Source organism: Mustela nivalis (assembly GCF_964662115.1).
Source record: "Mustela nivalis genome assembly, chromosome: 1".
Classification (NCBI taxonomy): domain Eukaryota; kingdom Metazoa; phylum Chordata; class Mammalia; order Carnivora; family Mustelidae; genus Mustela; species Mustela nivalis.
The window spans coordinates 155507462-155526855 of NC_139020.1; the positions used below are offsets into that span (position 1 = coordinate 155507462).

General features: G+C 55.1%; 1 protein-coding gene across 2 annotated transcripts; it reads right to left on the bottom strand.

Moving 5' to 3' along the window:
• Positions 1-5473: 5473 nt before the first annotated feature.
• On the bottom strand, positions 5474-14530 carry XIRP1 (xin actin binding repeat containing 1). Of its 2 annotated transcripts, XM_082683811.1 has the most exons (3): positions 14401-14530; positions 8289-11699; positions 5474-7861 (listed from the first exon to the last, which is right to left on the bottom strand). In XM_082683811.1, the coding sequence occupies exons 2-3, from the start codon at positions 11655-11657 to the stop codon at positions 7853-7855; spliced, it is 3378 nt and encodes a 1125-aa protein (XP_082539937.1). In that variant the 5' UTR covers positions 11658-11699; positions 14401-14530; the 3' UTR covers positions 5474-7852. The 2 variants fall into 2 exon arrangements, with proteins under 2 accessions (XP_082539937.1, XP_082539936.1); XM_082683810.1 differs by having other exon boundaries at positions 5480-11699.
• Positions 14531-19394: the final 4864 nt, after the last annotated feature.

Here is a 19394-nt window from a genome sequence, read left to right on the forward strand (position 1 = left end):
GCGCGCCCCCTCCCTGGGCCGCGGACCCCAATCCTGATCGTGACTGGTTTGGAACCAGGGCAGGATTCCCGAGGGCTCCCCAGGTTGAGCCTCGGCTTGAATTTTCTTTGGAAGTTAGATGTTCGTCCAACGTGGCAGCTCTGCCACAGGTGGGGAGCAGGTATCTAGAAGGAGAAAACGGAGGTGGAGGTGGTTATTGACTTGCGGGTACTGACGGTGCAGTGGGAGAGAGATGCCCTAAACCAAAGGGTTATAATCGGGTTTCCCAAGCTGCAAAGCTGCGTAAGATTGAGAGGTCAAAGAAGGACATTCTTAATGGCTTTTGCTTTCTTGAAAAAGTTGCCTCGGAGCTGAGTCTTCCTCCATAAAATAAGTATTTAAAAATAGATTTTACAACTGTGGTGGCATAAAGACGAATATGGTAATGTTAAGTGTTAAGACAATTTCTTCTTAAAAATTCCCTTTTTACCCCGTTCTGGTTTTATTAGAAGTTAGCGCATTTTCATGGGCCCTTGAAAGTATTGTGGGCCCCAGGCTCCCTGCCTGCAGTGCCCAATGGGTAAGCTGGCTCTGGGCAAAACCAGGGGTGTGTGACCTGGCCCAGATAGAATATTATGGAGGAGTGGATGGAGAAAGGCAATAAAAACCGGTAGCCGCTGTACAGGAAGAGCCTTGAATGACCTGAAGGAATGTGAATTTTGTGGTGGAGCTGGTAGGAAATCGCTGCAGGGCTGGACTGGAGGACTGACAGTCTGGAGGTGGCACTGGAGGTGGGGAGGACATCGGGATGGCTGTTGATGTAATAGGACATCCAAAGTCTCAGCCACAGCGGAGATGGAAGGGTAGGGAAAGGCAAAGAGAGATTTGGGAAGCTGGCAGGTTGATTGGTGTGTGTGTGTGTGTGTGTGTGTGTGTGTGTGTGCAAGGATATGCCTGGGCCGATTCTCATGGAAAAGGAGCAAAGAGGAGAAACTGTATGGGTTTCAGGACTCTGGGAAGATGGAATGGAACGTCTGTCACCAATAACAAAGGAGGGAAAATGTGCATACCGTTTGGGGCACCTGGGTGGCTCAATGGGTTAAGCCTCTGCCTTTCAACTCAGGTCATGATTTCAGGGTCCTAGGATCAAGCTCTGCATCGGGCTCTCTGCTCAGCAGGGACCCTGCTTCTCCCTCTCTCTCTGCCTGCTGCTCTGCCTACTTGTGATCTCTCTGTCAAATAAATAAATAAAATATTAAAAAATATACGCATATCATAACAGGCTTGTGGGTGGTTTCTTCCTGCCCAGATCTCTTCAATAGCTCCCTCTAGGCTGTCCAACCCCCTCCCTGCTGCCCGAGGCCCCTCTCCAAAGTTTTATTTCCATTGGGTCACTTTCCTTCTCCCTGTGGTTCAGAGGACAAAACTGCAGTCCTCTCCCGGATAGTTCCACATTTTGAATGAGAAAAATCAGATTTGGTTTTCAACACCCTTACAGTATAACAGTGTTCCAGAACTTCACTTGGCTTTCTCAATCTTCAATAACTCACCCTTCCTGCCAAGAAACAACAACTATACTTGACTCCCATCTTCCAATGCAAACACTGGACTTCCTCCAGAGCAGACCAGGCTAAAACCAAGGGCTGGAGCAGAAAATACACTTAACAGGGAGAAGATAAACCTTCATTTATTCATTCTAAAACATGGATCAGGCACCTACTAAGTGCTTTTGTACCATTCTGGCAGGCACAGGGGATGCAACAATAAACAAATGAGAAGTGATTTGTCCTGGAGATGATATGCTGGTGGCAGAAGACCCCATGTGGACACGGCACCCTCCAAAAATGGCCACATGTTCTTCTAGAACTTTACCTCTTTCTCATTAAAAGGTGGTGTCTAATACCCCTTGCATTCAATCCAGGCAGACTTGCGACTCGTTTGTAACCAGCAAAATGCAGCAGGAGTGATTTCGTATGATTTCCAAGGCTGGGTCAGACAAGGCAATATAGTTTCTGCCTTGTTAGTTGGGATGCATGCCTTTGGAGCCTTGAGATGAAATGTAGGAAGTCAAACTACCTTGAGACTGCCATGCCATGAGGAAGCCCACGCCACGGGGAGAGGCCATGCACATGTGTTCTGGCCGATATCCCAGCCAATAGCCAACATCAGCTGCCAGACCTGAGTGGATGAGCTTTTAGATGTTTCCAGACACTAGCTGTTAAATTACCTCGGCCTTCAAGTCTTCCCATACATCATGGTACAGAGACAAGCCATCCCCACTGTGTTCTGTCCAAATTCATGACCCACAGAGTTCATGAGTGTTATAAAATGGTGGTTGCTTAAACCACTAAATTTGAGGTCATTTACTATACAGCAATAGTATTAAATTGAGAACACTGCCAGTACGCAAATCCGTGCACAAGATAATTTTATATCGTGGGAGGTCTCATGAAAACGAAACAGCATGATAACTTGTTGGAAGGCTTCTTTTGATGGGGAGCAGGATGGGGGGGCAATAGGCAGGGGAGGGAGGGATCAAGAGGGCCTTTCTGGAGAGACATTCGAACAGGATCTTAGTGAGAAGGAGCCCAGCCACTGAAGATCTAAAAGAAGGGACATCCAGTCCCAGGGTACAGCAAGTACAAAGGCCCTGAGGCAGTAATTGGTTTGGTAAAGATTCTGTGAAGATCAAGGCCAATGTAACTAGGGAGAGGCATATGAGGAAGAGAGTGGGAGAGACAAAGTTGGGAGAGGAGAGCAGAGAGACAAGTCATTCTGGTCTTAAAGGCAGAGAAGAGTGAGATTTAAGACAGTGAGTTGGGAAGCCACTGGGGAGTATTTACACGAGAGCGACTTGATCTGGTAAACTCTGTAAGCACTTTGGCTGTCAGATGAACGTCAGATTGTTAGGACAGGGGGAAGCAAGGAATACAACTTGGGAGGCTATGGCAGTGGCCCAGGAAAGCAGGGAATGAGTGATGGCCCGAGGCAGCGTGATGGCACTGAAGGTGGGGACTGGTGGACAACTCGGGACACAGCGGCAGTAGCAGGGAGTGACGAGAAGGGAGGAGGCACCCGGCCCGGCAGGTCGGCCCCGGGTGGGGCTGCCACTTGGGTGAGGACCGGAACCCGCACCCGCCTGGAATCCCGGAGGGAGGCTCCGAGCAAGGGCTGGCCAGGACGGCGCGTACTGGCGTCCAGCGTCTGCCTCCCTGAGCCGGCCCTTGGCTGCGCGCCTGCCCGGCGTCTCCGGGCAACGGCTGCAGCTGCCGGAAGGTCCCGAACCCGGCGGCCGGGGTAACGTTATCGTCACTTTGGAGACGCCGGGAGGGAACGCGCCCCTCCTCTGCCTGCCGCCGCCCCCGGCCCCGCTCCAGGGGCGTGGTCTGGGCGGTGCGCGCTCCACCTGCGGCCAGGCCCCACTTCCAGCTCCGCCCACTCCAGGCGGGAGGAGAGGTGGAGCCTGGGTCTCCCCGGCAGGTGTGGTGTGGCAGGTGTGCAGGGCTGTAGGCGAGACCTCCACCAGCGGCAGCTACTCTCCTTGGTGTACGCTGCCGCCGGCGTGCTCACCACTCACCCACCTATCTCTTCCCACCCTTCCCCCTCGGATGCCACCTCGAGTCGTACGGACCCGCTCCAGTGCCGTTAAGGTTACCTCCGTGGAGATGATTTTCCCAAACTAAAGTAACAGCCAATTCGCTTCTCGTGATCTCGTTTTTATTTCCTTAACAGTATCGCTCCCTTCCAGAATTATCTGCTTATAATATATTGTCTTCCCTCTTTAAACCCAGGCTCCGTGAAGGCAGGGATAAATACTGCCTTGTTCATATCTATCCTCAGCATCCTGAACGGAACGTGGCAGGAAGTAGGTGCTCAATAAATGTTAGTCGGATGAATCACTGAATTCACGTAATCATTTCGTTCATCTGTGCCTTCATTTATTTGACATTTACAGAGTGCCTTCTAGGCAATTTTGATAAGCACTAAGATGAACAAGACCGGAACTCCACCTGGAGGTGAGAAAGAGATATGAAAATTAATCGTTACCAATAACGCTAAAAAATGAACATGTTGGAGTTCCGGATGCTAGGCATATAGCTCCAGGCACTCTGCACATAATAATTTGCTTAATCTTCACAAGAGTAAGTACTGTAATTGTGCCCACTGTACAGATGAGAACAATGAGAACAGTCATGCTGTAAGCTGCTGGGCCCCTGCAAGCAACTGAGAGTCCCCAGAGGGCAGGGGAGGGGGACATGTGGCCAGGGTCCCAGAGAGTTGTAGGTATTAGCCCCAAGTGTGTAGATTCGGTATCTTAATTGCTCTCACACACCACTGTCTTCCACAGGGGAGTGGCTCTTTCCAGTTCAGAGCCCAGCTGCCCCAAGGGAGCTCACCGTGTGAGAGCAGGCAATGAGCGGGCTGTGACATGACATGTAGAAGACTGATTCCGGGGCTGGTGGTGGTAGGCTAGGATCCTACCTGCTCAATGAAAGCAAAGTGTGGACAAGCTCCCACATAACCTTGTTGTGAGGGGAGCGTGGGGGGGGGGAGGTAGACAGATGGAGAGGTATCCAGAAAATTGAGGGATGGCACTCATTCCCATCTCTGGATTTTTGCATGTCTTCTTTTCTCTCTGCCTAGCATGTACCTTCCCTTGATTTTCACATAACTGGCTCTTATTCAGATCTCAAGTGAGGTTTTTCTCTTGGAGAGGTTTGCCTTTGCCATATGCTCTAGGACAATTACCTGTCATTATCACACCACCGTATGTTAACACTCTTCCCCTAGAGTGGAAGAGTGACCTAGTCAGGTGCATTATCCTTATTCCTCATCTGTTCTTTCCTGTTTATTCGTGGTCTGTCTCCTCATTCTAGAAGGTTACTTCCCTGAGAATGTGATCCTGTAAGGCTTCACCTCTGTGTCCCTGCTGCCTAGAATAGACCTGGCATGCAGTAGGCACTCAGTGCCTTTTGAAAGAGGGTAAAGGGGCCTGCACTAAATCATTCTGGTCTTCCAGGCCATGCTTCATGCGCTTGCCTTCCCAGGAGCCCCCACTCTGCATGCAGCACCTGGCCTGAGCAGGGGAGAGGGCCCAGCCATCTTGGCCAATGGTGTTCCCCTGGGGTGTGACCCTCCCTCCTTCCTAGGCCTGACTGGGCTACTTTCCCACTCTGGAGCAAGATTCTGGTCAGACTCCACTCCAGGATGATGTCCAAGAACCTCCAGGAGGAGAGACCAGAGGTAGAGGGGTAGCAATGTGTGTATGGGCTGGGGAAGGGGGGAGGGGGGAGCAAGGAGAATGGGGGGATTGTGTGGGGCCTCTTTGTTTCCCAGCGACGGTGGTAGAAGAAGGGGTGGCTTTTTAGAGATCTCCAACACTGCTCTTGCCAGGAAAATGGGGCTTTCACAGTGGTGGCTGTTCCCCCTCTCACGCCCCAAAGTGGGAGCCCAGACTCCAGAACAGATGCACAAACGACAGACATGCAGAGATGACAGAATAAAACTTGGGTTTATTTAGACTGTATCCTTTCCATTTGGGGTGCAGAGTGAAGGGCAGTGGGGGTGGGGAGGCAGTATCCTTGGCTTTAGGGACATGAATCAATTCTGAGCTTTTCCGTGGGAACTTTGGGCTGCCAGACTGACCTGCTGAATGGTGGAGATAGTGATGAAGGGGCTGCAGCAGGGCCCTTCTGGAGCCTTCAGACCAATCCCAAGAGAGACCAATCCTGCTGTCCAGTTGGCCCTGTCCTCTCCAAGAGTTAAGGAGCTGGTGACTGAGAACATTTTGACTCATAACAAAAGAAATAAAGGCTGAGAGGAGAGGGTCCTTCCAGTCCCAAGGGGGCTCCTCTTAGGCTCAGCCTGTGGGCTAGGCCTGTGCGAGGAGCATGTGTGTCTGTGTATGTTCCATCCTCCACCAGCTGCTGCTGGCAGCCATGCTTCTCCCATGTCCGGGCTACTGGGTGGACCTCATCCCAACCTTTCTTCCTCGCCTTTTGCAGGAGCTGGGCTTACTGATGGAACTGAGGAAAGGGAAATTGCTCACATGTCCTGCAAGATGTCCTTTCTTCTTGGTCCTTGCCTCACATGCGTGGGAGGTCAGCGCCCACCTTGGGCCCCGGAGTGCAGTGCTGGTGGGAGGCCGTGGTGGAGGCAGAGGGGTTCACTGGGATGCGGGCTGGGAGTGGCCATAGGGGGCCTGCATCATCCTGGCTTCTGCTGAGCCTGGCTGGGCTGTGCAGGAACGGCCGGAGCAAGGGGGAAGCATGGAGCTCGAGGTGGGGGCCTGGGCCCCTGGACAGCTCTGCCTGCTCGGTGACCACAGTGGGAGATGAGAGAACTGGGTTCCTGCATGTGTCCACCCCTTCACACTGCTAAGTAGCCGTTCTTGTGGCTCTGTAGCACTGAGAGCCACTGGGTCCAGTCTGCAGCTCCAGAACACTCTTCTGCTGCCCAGTGGGCGGGGCACTTGCTGAGGCAGGGGCAGGCTCGGGCTGCCCAGACCGCTGGGTGACCTCCTCCTTTCCAGCCTTGTCCTGGAGACCTTTCTGGTGGGGCCTTGCCTGGCCCACTTCCTGTGTCAGGTGAGTGCTTTTCACTGAGACATCAAGGATGCCTGTGGGGCTGGGAGCCTCTGGAAGCATCCTTGTGGCTGACTCAATAAAGATGAATGTTGGGGAGCAAGATGGATCTCTGCCAGAAGGCAAGACTCCAGGGAGGCCTGGATCTTCTTTCAGTGTCTCTGGCCTCCTGGTAGAAGGGATGATTGAGGCTGCTTGACCTCTGGCCTCTATGTGATTTCTGACCTTGGCCTGATTCTGGATCTCAGAATGGCTTGTAGCTTGGGTTTGGTTCTTGACTGCAGTTTGCCCTCTGACCTCCTGGCCTGAGCAGTTAGGTCTGGCTTTACTTCTGTCTGTGTCACCAATCTTGCAGGCACTGTGGGCCTGCGGAGGTCCTGGGGCATGGCCTCTGATGTTGGTCTCAGGCTGGAGGTTGGACATGGAGCTGAGAGCCTTGTGCACAGCCTCCTCAATGTCCAGCAGCCTGGCCAGAGTCTGTTCCCTCAGCCGGGCCACCTCTGTGCTGACCTTTGTCAGCTCCCCAAAGGCCCGCTCCACTGAGGCCTCAGGTTTGTGGGGGGCGGCAGGAGCTTGAGGGGCCACTGCCAGCTGGGGCACAGTTTCAAAGAGCCTCTTCAATGCCTGCACATCCACACTGCTTGCGGCCTCCTCCCCTAGAGCTTGCACCTGGCCCAGGAGGCCCTGGAGTTCTTGCTGGCTTCCCTGCAGAATCTCAGTGCTCTCAGGGGCCCCGTGCCAGGAGCCTGCTGTGGGCTCCTCTCCTCCAGGACTGGGACCCTGCTGTGGTGAGGCGGGGTGAGTGCTGAGAGCTGAGAGCCTGAGGGGTTCAGGGTTTTGAGCACTGCTACCTGCAGCCTGGCTCTTGGTGAGTCCGGAAGCCCTGGTGCTGGGGCCATGTTGGGGGCTGGGCTGGCTCTGTTCATGGGGGAATCCAGCCAGAGTTCTGCATCTCTGGCCTGCAGTGGTGGGGACGCTGGCTGGCGGAAGGGTGGTTGCATCTTTCTCACCTGGCTTGTGTCCTCCTTGCCCTGCCCCTTTGGAGGAGTGGGGAGAGAGGGCTGAGGGTGTGGGCAGCCTCCGAGGAGGCGGGATCTGGCTGAGGTATGCCGGTTTAGGAGGCACCTGAGGCTTCTTCCTTGGGGGTATTTTGGGCTCCAGTTTTGGGGTCCTTGTCTGTGACTCCCCAGGGGTTCTCTGGCTGGCAGGGCTGCTGTGGGAGTGGAGAAGGGGGTCCTGTTGGATAGAGTCCTCATCATGGTGGGCGTGAGCTGGGCAGTCCGGTCCTGTCACAGCAGCTGGGAGAAGAGGAGGAGAAGGAACAGAGGCATTATGGGAGTGCATACAGGCACCTGCAGGCCGAGGCTCAGAGGCCAGAGTGTGGTGGGCTGAAGAGGCAACCTTCAGGGGGATCTCTGCAGCTTGGAGGCCTCCTGGGCCTACTCTTGCCATTGCCTTCTCTGGAGCTCTCTGGCCCATCTGTGTGCAGCCCCCAGGCTCCTCCCACCCAGGCCTCAGTCTTTGACCTGGGCCTTCCTGAAGTGGGGTGGGAGCCTGGGCCGAGAGGGCAGTGTCCCTGCCCTGCTCTGCGGGCTCTCTTTCAGAAGGCTGTACACCCCCATGGGGCTCAAAGGTCCTCACACGGTGAGTAGTGTAGATGCCATCCTCAGTAGTCACCCACCCCTCAGGCAGCCCTCCGGGCAGTACTTTCTGTTCCCCACTGACCTTTCTGGGGTGTGCTGGGGTTCTGGGGTCACCTCCAGCCACAGGTCTAGTATTGCTCTGGGCAGCCACGGTGACCACGGCCGATGCTTGCAGGGGACCATCAGGGTGCCGTGGTGACTCCGGAGGTGCTGAGGTGGCTCCAGGGGCAGAGTCTTGCTTGTTCTTATTGAGAACTTGCTGGCTCAGGCTTTGGGCCTCCGCTGTTGCCATCCGCAGATTTTGCATGGCAGCCTGGAGGTCTGGGGCTCCAGACCCCGTGGGTGTCACTGTGGTTCCTTCAGACTTTCCCAAAGCTGTTATCCCTTTCTGCCCAGTGCAGCTCTCTTTCTGCTTTTCTTCCCCAGCCAGAGGCACTGCCTTTCCAATGGCCTGTGGGAGGTGGGGGGTGCCCCCTGGGCCTCTCAGGTGCCCCATCCCCATACTGGGGTCCAGTGGGGGAACATGGATGATGTTCTCCATTGCGGGCAGCTTCTGGGGCCCCTCGCTGGCTGGCACTGGACTTGAATCAGCTGGTGGCTCCCACCGCAGACTGTGCAGGCCACTCAGGTCTCCTTTGTCTATGCAGCTGGCCAGCAGCTGCACACTGCCCCTTTCAGGGGCCCTGCTAGTCAGCCGGGGCTGCAGGGAGTAGGCAGTCAGCGAGACCAGGCCCTGCTCTGTCTCCTGCATCACCAGCCCAGTCCGTGCTACTGAGGTCCCCAGGCCACAAGCCAGTACCTGTTGGAACTCAGGGTCGATGTCTTCGAGGTTCCCGCTGCTGCCTGGAGCTGGCAGCTTCAGCGGCTTAAGGCAGAGCTGGCCAACTGGGTCCTCCTGAACCAGCATCCCCTGCGGGTCCACATCTGGCCGGCGCAGTACTTGGCGGACAATCCTGGGAAGCTCGCCAGACACCAACTCCTCCTTCCGTATGTGGGGTCCCCCCTGCCCCGGGCCTGGCAGTACATACTTGGCAAGGCAGAGATCCCCCAGGCCTCGGGCCTCCATGAGGATGCCTCCGTGGTGCAGGAGGCCAGGCATAGTGTGCAGAGTCCTCAGGGTCCCCTCCGCTGTGGTCTCCTGCCTCTCTGGCACCCTGTTGCCTGAGGGGCCCTCGGGCTGCTCCTCCTGGAGGTTGCCCCCTCGGATGCTCTCAGCTGCCAGGGAGCCCATGGGGCAGTTCTCAAAGAGCCAGGTGAACTTGTGCACAGAACCCGCAGAGATTGGCTGGGGGAGTACCCTGGACCCCTGGTCTTCCCTCTTGCCTGCCTCCAGGGCCTGGAAAACCTCCTTCTGCCGAGACACCTGCCCGGAAGGGATCTCCACTCGGCTGCAGTATCGCATAGGCCCTCTTCCGCAGGGACAGCCCGAGGCCTGCAGAGGCTCAGTTTCGAAGACATGTCCATCTGTCTGGCTTTCCCCAGGCTGGATCTGGCTAACCTGCAGGTGCTGCTCCCTGGAGCCTTCTGGCCTGTCCAGGGTTTGGGGCGCAAACATCCAAGTGCAGGACCGCGCCTCCGCCTTAGCTGTGGGTTCTATGACCTCTGACCCCTGCTTCTCGGCCAACTCACTCATGGGGCACGTCTCAAACAACCAGCGGATGGTCTGCACATCACCCTTTGGGAGTGACTCAGGCTGGGAACCTGCCTGGCTCTTTCCTTCTTCCTCCTGGCGTTCTTGCCGTTCCCGCTGGTGGATCACCTCCAGGGGCTGGGTCTCAAAGAGCCACCGGGCAGTGCCGACATCTCCGGCCACCACTTCCTGCCGGGTGATGCCCCGTACCACATCCACAGTACTAGGGCTTCGGCCCAGTTGATCCAGGGGCTGTGTCTCAAACATCCACCGGTAGCCCTGCACATCACCTCCAACTATCTGCTCTCTGCTGACAGAGGTCAGGGCGTGGAGATGGCCTTTGCCATCCTGCATAGCGTACACTGGGGACCCTGTGTCCTGGGACAGCCCCATAGAATTAATTCCTTCTGCTCTGTTCATACTCCGAAGGGCCAAAGGCTCACCCTGCCCAATGCTGTCCAGGGGAAGGGTCTCAAAAAGGTTCTTGAAGGCCTTCACGTCCCCCTTCACCCCATCCCTCTGGGGGGCACTCTGAGAGTGGGACGGTGCAGAGGAGCCATCACTGCGTGGATATTCAGCCATGAGCCCCTCACACTCCCGGGGACCCACTCGCTGCAGGTGGCCCACTTGGACTTTGTCTCTAGGAGTGTCCAGGGGCTTCATCTCAAATAGCCACAGGGTAGAGCGGACATCGCCAGGGACTACTTCCTCTTTGGGTGGGTGCTCTGCTCCAGACTCCTCTCCCCCCTTGAGAGTGTCCAGTGCTCGGGTCTCAAACAAATGCCGCTGCTGCTGAACATCTGCACCAGGAGGGACAAGGTCTGGCGATGGCTGGAAGTCTTTCTCATCCACCAAGATCTCCCGAATGGCGTCCAGTGGCTGTGTCTCAAAGATCCAGCGAGTTGCACTGACGTCAGGCCGGGCCCCCTCCTCCAGGGAGATCCCCCGGATTACCCGCACCTGACTGGGGTCCCTGTTGATGGCATCCAGAGGTTGGGTTTCAAAGAGCCAGCGGGCACACCTCACTGCATTGCTTTGGATTTCCTCCCGACATGCGGCCTTGACCTCGTGGATGGCACCTTCTGCATCCTGGATGGCACACAGTGGCTCTGTTTGGAACAGCTTCACTGTCTTCTTCACATCGCCCTTCAGCTCCTGGATCTCTGAGCGCAGCTCCAAGGGGCTCTGCTCCTGGATGGAGGGGCGGGAGCCCAGGCGGTCCAATGGCTGCGTCTCAAAGAGCATCCTGGTGCCCTGGACATCCCCGCTGGCCTCAGGCTCCCTCGCCGTAGCCCCCGATGCCTCAGCCTCACCAGTCAGCTCATCCAGTGGCTTTGTCTCAAACAGCCGGCGGGCTGCACGAACATCCCCTCTCGATGGCAGAGGTCCGGCTGGCTCCTGGTCCGTGCTGTTGACAAAAGAACCTTCCTCAAACTTGCGGGAGGTAGCCTGGACATCACCGCCGGTCACAGGCTCCCTGGCAGGCTGCCGCTCGCGGTCCCCAATGGCATCTAGCCGCCAGTTCTCAAAGATCCAGCGCATGCACTGGACGTCACCCTCTGTGGGCTCCTCGGAATCCAGGACGTCAGCCAGGTCTTCAGCCACGGCCTCGGCCAGATTCTTGCGGAGCTCAGGGTGTATGTGCTTGTAGAGGCGGCGGAGCTCGCTGGCTTGTCTCTGCTGGTGGAACTTGGAGAAGGACTCCTTGGGAGGGGGCAGGGGCAGGTCCTCCCGGGCTGGGGGTGGAGGGAGAGGCAGGTCCTCTGCGGTGGCCATCGGAATGGTCAGCATGGGGGCTGCCTGCGTCTGGGCTTTGGCCATCCTTCAGAGAAGGGGCAGCAGAGACGAGGATGGGGCTGGTTGCTGGGAGAAATGATAGCAGGCAGAGCCTTAGGGTAGAGTCGTCCCATGGCACCTTTTGTTGAGACTCCCTCCCTCTCCAGACCCCACCTGGCTATCACCCTACCCCCTGCGGGGTTGCTATGTGACAAGTCAGAACTTAGGGCATATGGAGCCACCCATCAAGGTGGGTCCTGCTTCCCCAGAATTACCTGGTTTGCTAGGGAGCAGGCAAGGCACTAGTGACCGTGAGTTTGTCCTTTAGCTCTACAAGGGATGCCGAAACCTCCAATAGGCAAACTGGACAAGTTCCATCCTCACCTTCCTTTACCAAGGTCGGTTTTCCCCTTGTGAACTCCCAGGTGAATCCTGACTGAGGGGTTCCTAGTCTGGGAGAGGCGGTTCCCTAAGCTGGGGACTTCTTCCCATGGAGAAGAAATTCCCTTTCACAGCACCAGAGGGCGCACTTGCCACTTTGCCGGGAGTCCTGCCCAGCCTCTAAGGTCTTCCCTCCTGACCAGCTCTCCAGCCTTCTGGCCCCAGGGGGTTTAGCAGGGGCTGGTGGCCTCTGCTACAGCAGAAGCAGCTGAGGCTCTGTGAGGGGCAGTTGTTCGCAGGCTCTCTTAGGGTTCCACGGAGCCAGATTCTAAGGTAGGGGTTTGGGGTGCATTATCCCAAGCTTCAGAAGGTAGGAGTGGGGTGGGGGGCACTCAAGGGCCTTTAGTCCAGCCACTCACAATTAAAGACAAGGAAACTGAGTCATGGAAAGAATCAGGTGAATGAGTGGCAGGTAGTGCTAGCTCGGGGTTCCTAGACCTGATTTGGGACCCTGCTCCCAAGAAATAAGAGGGAAAGGGGCATGAAGCTTTCTTATTGGCTGTGGTGCCCCTCTGTTTTCCAGCACCCACGCCAGGTGTGAGGGAGACACCCACACGGAGGGAAGGCACTGGACAAGAAGGCTTCCTGAAGAGACCTCCTTGCCCTGCCTCTTGGAGATTCTTCCCCAGCTGTAGGCCACCAGGCCCAAACTCCTGTACTTCTCTCTGTCCCTCTTCATGTCAGTCAGCTTCCATCAAGGGTACTGCTTCCCCCCAGCTCCCCCACTCCCTTGCCTTAGCCTTCCACCGCACAAGCCCTCCTTTGCTCTCCGTCCTCTGTGTCTTATCTGTCTTGTGAGAGGTGGACTGACAGTCCCCAGAGGCCAGCAGGGAAGGAATGGGAAGCACGTCTCCCACCCCCATCCCCGCCCCACTGCCCCTGACCCACTGCTCTGCTCCACACTCATGCTAAATATAGCTGCTGTCCTGGCCTCGGCCCAGAGGCCCTGGGCTCAGGAGGGAGGCCCAGGCTCAGCCACTGGGACCCTGGGATCCCTCACCCAACTTATCTCCTTTGTCCTTTGACCCCCCTTCTGAGATAGCCATCCAGTCTGCCCACCAGACTTCAGAGACCCGATGTGGGGAAAACTCTGAAGCCTGAAGCCTGAGTCTCCTCACACACTCTGTGTGGTTCCTTTTATCTCTGAGTTCTGATGGGAACAAAGGCAAACTGTGACTCCCAGTCCAGTCACAACCATGTGGCCTGAGCAGTTGGCATGTATGGACCATGAGCTCCACCCCACCACTGACCCCAGGAATCTCTAGAATCCCTGCTATGGTTATAAATTGTTAGCATCATGGAATCCAGGGATGTCAGAACTGTGGACCCTCAGAGGTCAAGGAACCTAACCCCTCATTGTTTAGACAGGGAAACAGAGGCCCAAAGACAGAGAAGGAGCTGTTCTGGGAGGCTCTGAAAGGTGATAGCAAGACCTGAAGCAGGTTTTCTGCCCTCTGGCCCTTCCACCCTTGCACCTGCCTGGCCCAGAACTCCTGGGGCTTAAGTTCTACGGGACAGGAACAGGGGTGGGGTGTGGGTAGAAGCAGAATTGGGACCACCACACTTAGGGTCAGGCCTGAACCCCAAGAAGTACACCAGAGCTTGGCCTATCCAGGGCTGAGCCAACCTCTCAGGGAGACTCCACCTTTGCTGCCACGTCCGGTGCTCCTTGGTTCAGTCTCCACAGGTCTCTACATCTTCAGATCCAGTCTCCCCTCCTCATGTCCCCAGATTTGCCCCAAGGGCTTTCCCACTGGGTAAGACTATGGTCTGGGGCAAAGTCTGCTCTGTACTTCAGGCCCTGGGCATTGATACTTTGGGAGGTGGTCTCAGAGGCCAGCGCTGGGGAGATATTCCTGGTTCCAGATATGCCAAGACTTTTGCCCACAACAGCTACACATGGGGTTTGTCCTAGCAATGCTGAGTCAGGCCTATGTCCCACCCTCCAGCCCTATGTCCTCTGATCTCTTTCTTGTGTCTCTCTTTCTTGTGGACACTGGGCCTACCTGGGCTTCCCTGAGAGGAATCCCTGAAGCCTGGGGAGCTGCATACCTGTATTTTAGAAATGGCAGCTCCAGGCCACCTTCTGCTGAAAGCCAGACTGGTAAGAACCTGTGTCTTCTGTGGGACTCAGGTCTGTGGCAACCACTCTGAGAGCTCCCAGGGGGCTCATGCTAATGCTCCTTTAACTTCCTCATGGACTTTTTACATCAGGGACCCCCACCCCCCACTCACCTCCTTCCTCCACCCAGAGTTGACTGTGACCTACACTCCCCTGTGAGCCATCCCACATTGCCCATAGGGGACCCCAGCCTGCTGTGGAAAGACAAAAGGCCAGGTCACTCACCTGAAGGTCCCGCTTGGCTGAGGGGATGCTCAGGTCTGTGGCAGGTGTGATCTAATGGTCTGTCTTTTCTCTTCGGCTTCTTGTTCAGGGCTGGTCCTGCTCTGCTGGCCTCGTTAGACGCCTTCTTGCTGCTCTGGCTCGGGTCTCTGTCCTCTGCCAGCCTAGCAGCTGCCTTTATCTGGCTGACTAGGGGGTGGGCCAGGTGGGGGCGGGTGTGAGAGGCTAAGTTCAGAGTATGAAGTGGCTCAGTTATTTTTAGGGCTTGGGGAAGTTCCCCGTCCATCCCAGGGAATCAGTTACATGTCCTTTCTGCTGCAAGGGGAAGAGGAGTAGGGACCACTTCATTCATTCAAGTCTCATCTGAGGACTGGGGTCAGTGACTCAGCCATAGTGTGGGGTGCAGGTGTCCCAGACTATTTTGAGGGAATGAATCAAGAGGGGCATCTGACACCTAGACAGCCCTACCCCCTTGTCCCACGTGCCCCCCCCCCCCTGCTCTGGACTGGTCTCTGACTATTCCTGATGTGTGTGTTCATTGTGCCAGGGGACTGGAGGCCCCCTGAGGGCAGGACTGGGTCCTCTCTGCTCCTGGCCTGGACACTTCTGAGGGTAAGCCCAGCTCTCCTTCTCCCCCATTCCCTCTGCACTAAGGATTCCCCTCTCTTGTCCTAATTCTTTGTGCCCCATCCACTGGGCTACACAATCCGGAGTGCAACTGGACTAGGGGAAAGACATCTGAATTTCCAGGCTTCAGCTCTTTACTAGGTCCTCGACTTATCAAAGAATTCCACAGAATGGTTCTGTGGTTTTCATAGCCAATGATCTGGGTCCTTGTTTACTTTTGGACTCTTCCCTCTGACTCAGGGCCCAAGCTTTCTGGGAATGGGGGGGGGAAGGGAGGGGTGGCACATGGCAAGCTGACTGTGGTGTTATTTCTGACCCTGGAGTCATCAGCTTCCCAGTCACAGACAACTGCGGGGGGTCATGCCTCCCCCTTCTTTGCTTCCCAGAACCCAAGGTGCTAGCAGGGACCAGAGGTCCTGGTGTTCCAACCAGGAAGGGTGAGGGCGTCAGGAAACCATCCAGAACACTCAGGAAGGGGGCGTTTTGCCCAGGTGGTGGGTCTAAGGCTGTGCAGGTGCCTTCTGTGATCTGGCAGCGCAGGGTCTCCTTCTGACATCCGGGATGCCTTCTGGTGCCCCGCAGTGATACCGGGCACTGCTCGCTTTTTCTAATGAGTCAGCATGAGTCAGGCTGCACTCACATGGTGCCAGACAGAGGGGCATCTAGGGACCCCTTCTCCTGCATCCGCTCGCGCTTTTGGCTTCCCCTGTCCTTTTCCATCCCCCTACCTGCTCCCTAGGCTTTTCCTCATATCTCCTTTGTTCTTATCTAATACAACTTTCCTTTTCAATATTGTCACAGGCTAGCGGCAGGTGCTGATTTTTAGAGAGAAGGGAGTTGGGGGAAATTGGAAGGGGAGGTGAACCATGAGAGACTATGGACTCTGAAAAACAATCTGCGGGGTTTGAAGCAGTGGGGGTGGGAGGTTGGGGGAACCAGGCGGTGGGTATTAGAGAGGGCACGGATTGCATGGAGCACTGGGAGTGGTGCAAAAACAAGGAATACTGTTATGCTGAAAAAAAAATTGAGTGAAATGAATTAAAATAAAAAATCCAGTTCTCCATCACACTAGCCACATTTTGAGTGCTCTGTAGAGACGTATGCCTAGTAACTACCATGCTGGACACATCCCGTGGAAAGTTCTATTGCACTGCTAATGCGATCAACACTGAAAGGAGCTCAGGAAACTCTGAGCTACGTTCCTAGTCTAGCAAGTAGGCTTTATGGGTTGCAGTCTGTTTAATGAGGATGACCAACTGCTGCCTGTCTGAGGGGTTCTCAGAATAAAGGACTTTCAGTTTTAAAGCTGGAAAACTGAAGAAAAGCAGAATGAGTCATCCCAAGTGTAGTGATCCAATGGTGCCACATCACGAAGGTATCAATTACAAGGCCTCTGAGGTATGGTTTATCAGAGCATCTTTAAAAAAAAAAAAAAAGGATTTTATAGGGGCGTCTCGGTGGCTCAGTGGGTTAAGCCTCTGCCTTCAGCTCAGGTCATGATCTCAGGGTCCCGGGATCAAGCCCTCTGTCAAACTCTGCTCAGCGGGAAATCTGCTTCTCCCTCTTTCTCTCTGCCTGACTCTGCCTACTTTGTGATCTCTCTCTCTCTCTCTTTCTCTCTGTTTCAAATGAATAAATAAATAAATCTTAAAAAAAAATTTTTACTTATTTGACAGAGAGAGCATGCATGAGCTGGGTGAGAGGCAGAGGGAGAGGGATCCTGCTCAGCGTGGATCCCAGTCCTAGGACTCAGAGATCATGACCTGAACCGGAGGCAGACACTTAACGAACTGAGCCACCCACGTGCCTTTATCAGAGTAGCTTTGGTGGAGACATTGCACATCTCTCTCTTTCGGCTCCCTCAGATCATCTTGGGAATGAGGCTGGGAATAAACACACTGAGGTTGAATAGCTGTGCTGATTAATGGAACTTAGTCCAAAGGCAGAGCGGCCTTGGGGGAGGGGTGGTCGTTTCCGGAGGATGCCAGTCCCTCCTTCTGGAGCCCACTGCTCCTCAGTCTTGAGGGCGCCTTCCCTGGTCAGCCCCTCCCTCCACACAGGGCTCCGCCAAAGGTCAGAAGTTCATGGTCTCCCCGCTAAGCTGGCATGAGATGGCAGAGCGCAGTCAGGAGTTGGTGGCAGACTCACCAGAAGCTTCAGGAGAGACAGGATCCACGGATGATTAGGGGCCGACTGCCTGAGTGTGACTCCTACCTGTGACACTCACTAGCTGTGTGACCTTGGCAAGTTCCTGACCCCTTCTATTCCTCAGTTTCCTCATCTATAAGATGGGGATGATAATTGTGCATACCTCAAAGGGTTGCTGTGGAGAGTATACATTTCTCTCTCTCTCTCTCTCACACACACACACACACACACACACACACACACACACACACACACGGTGCATTTAGAGTAGGGCCTGGCGCACTACAAGCTCAATAAATGAGTAAACTCATTAAGTTTTTCCTGGATCCCTGCCAACCCCAGATTCTCCAGGTCCCAGATCCCAGTGTGTCCTCTTGGTCTGAAGACAAGTGCCCTTCAAGGCTCTGGCCAGCAGTCCTGGCTTCCCTGTAGCTGGGAAGCAGACACTGGTGCCAAGGAACAGCTCTGAGCAGGCCAGACTGGGTCTCTTCCAGGCCTGCAGGAGACAGGTCTGCTCAGCCTCCTGATAAAACCATCTGAACCCGGAACAGGGATTTTCTGCTCTGGGGGCAGCTCAGAGGGTGGGCACACTGGCGAGGATAGGGGGTGCCTCCACCCTCCTACTAGAGGAACGTGGCTACCATGTGGGAGGTAGTGGAGCATGGGATCTGTCGTCAGACTGCTGGGATCAAATCGCCAGCCTGTCTCTTCCTATTTATATGCCCTCTGAATGTCTTTCAGTTCTGTGCAGTAGTTCCTAGCTCAGGATCTTCCAAGAGTCGACCCACCCCCATCCCCTGGAGCATTTGGGAGTGAGTGAGTTCCTGGGGAGGGGAGGAATGTGCTGAGGGAGTGAAGTTAGCTGGGGGCAGGAGGAAAGCGAGTTACTACTGTGGATGGCAAGGGCTTGGTCCCACTGGGGGGCCTCTGCCAGCTGGTGCAGAATGTGTGTCACCAGGGCAAGGAGGCTGGGGTGTTCACCCACTTATCCTCGCCCCCGCCCGGACGGAAGCCCTGGGCTCTCCTATCCTTCTGGCCCGCCCCTCAGATGGAGAGATACAAGGGTTGGATGTGGGAATCTGTGAGTCTATACAGGGACTGTCCCCTGAAGTGGAGTGAGGGGGGTACGGGGCGGAGTGGGGACCAATATGTGTGTGCCCATTTTACAGGTCAAGAAATGAAGGCTTGGAGAAGTCAGGTCAACATAGGAGTGACAGGCTCAGCAAGGACTAGAACTCAGGTGTCCTGTCCGGGAGGTCAGGGTGGTCTAGCCCCTGGGGGTGCTTTGTGAGGAGGGATGTGAGGGGGATAATACAGACCTGGGTCTCACTATAGACATGGCCACCACCAAGGTGCCCGCCCTGCCTGACAGAACCGAAGGAAGCCTGGAGGCGGTTGCCCCTTAATCCTTGAGCTTGAAGAATTGTTGTCAGTCCTGCACACATTCTGGGGACCCCAGAGCACTTGCGGCCAGGGAAGGGTGCCATTGGCAGCTTCCTGGGATAGGGGCCCTGCCCTTTGACCCTGTTAGCATCCTGCTGGTGAATTTCTCCTCCTCCCTTCCTTCTCTAATACTTACCAGTGCCCCACTGGGCCAGGTTCTATGCTGGACAATTCCCAGGACATGACAGCTTGTCAGCAGTAGAGCCTGTCCTGGGAGCCCACAGCTCCATGGGAACTGGACCTGGTACCAGCATGGACAGAGGTACCAGTGTGGCACTGAGGGGCTCAGGGAGGGAAAAGCAAACTCCAAATTGGATCCCTGGGGATGGTTTCATGGAGGAGGTAGCCTGTGAGCTGAGTCCCCCAGATGAGGAGGTACTTGAGAAGAAATGGTGGGTATTAGGGGCTGAATTGTGTCCCTCTCAAATTCATATATATATATATATATATATATATATATATATATATAATTTATTTGAGAAAGAGAGCAAATGGGGGGAAGGACAGAGGGAAAAGCAGATTCTTTGCTGAGCAGAGACCCTGACATGGAGCTCAATCCCAAGACCCTGAGATCATGGCCTAAGCCAAAGGCAGACACTTAACTGAGCCAGCCAGGCACCCCTCGGATTCATATGTTGAAGCCTTAACTCTCAGACCTCAGAATATAATTGTATTTGGAGAGAAGGCCTTTAAAGAAGTAATTAAGGTAAAATGAAGTCAAAAGAGTAGGGTCCTAACCCCACAGGACACATGTCCTTTGTACAAGAGAAAGAGACACC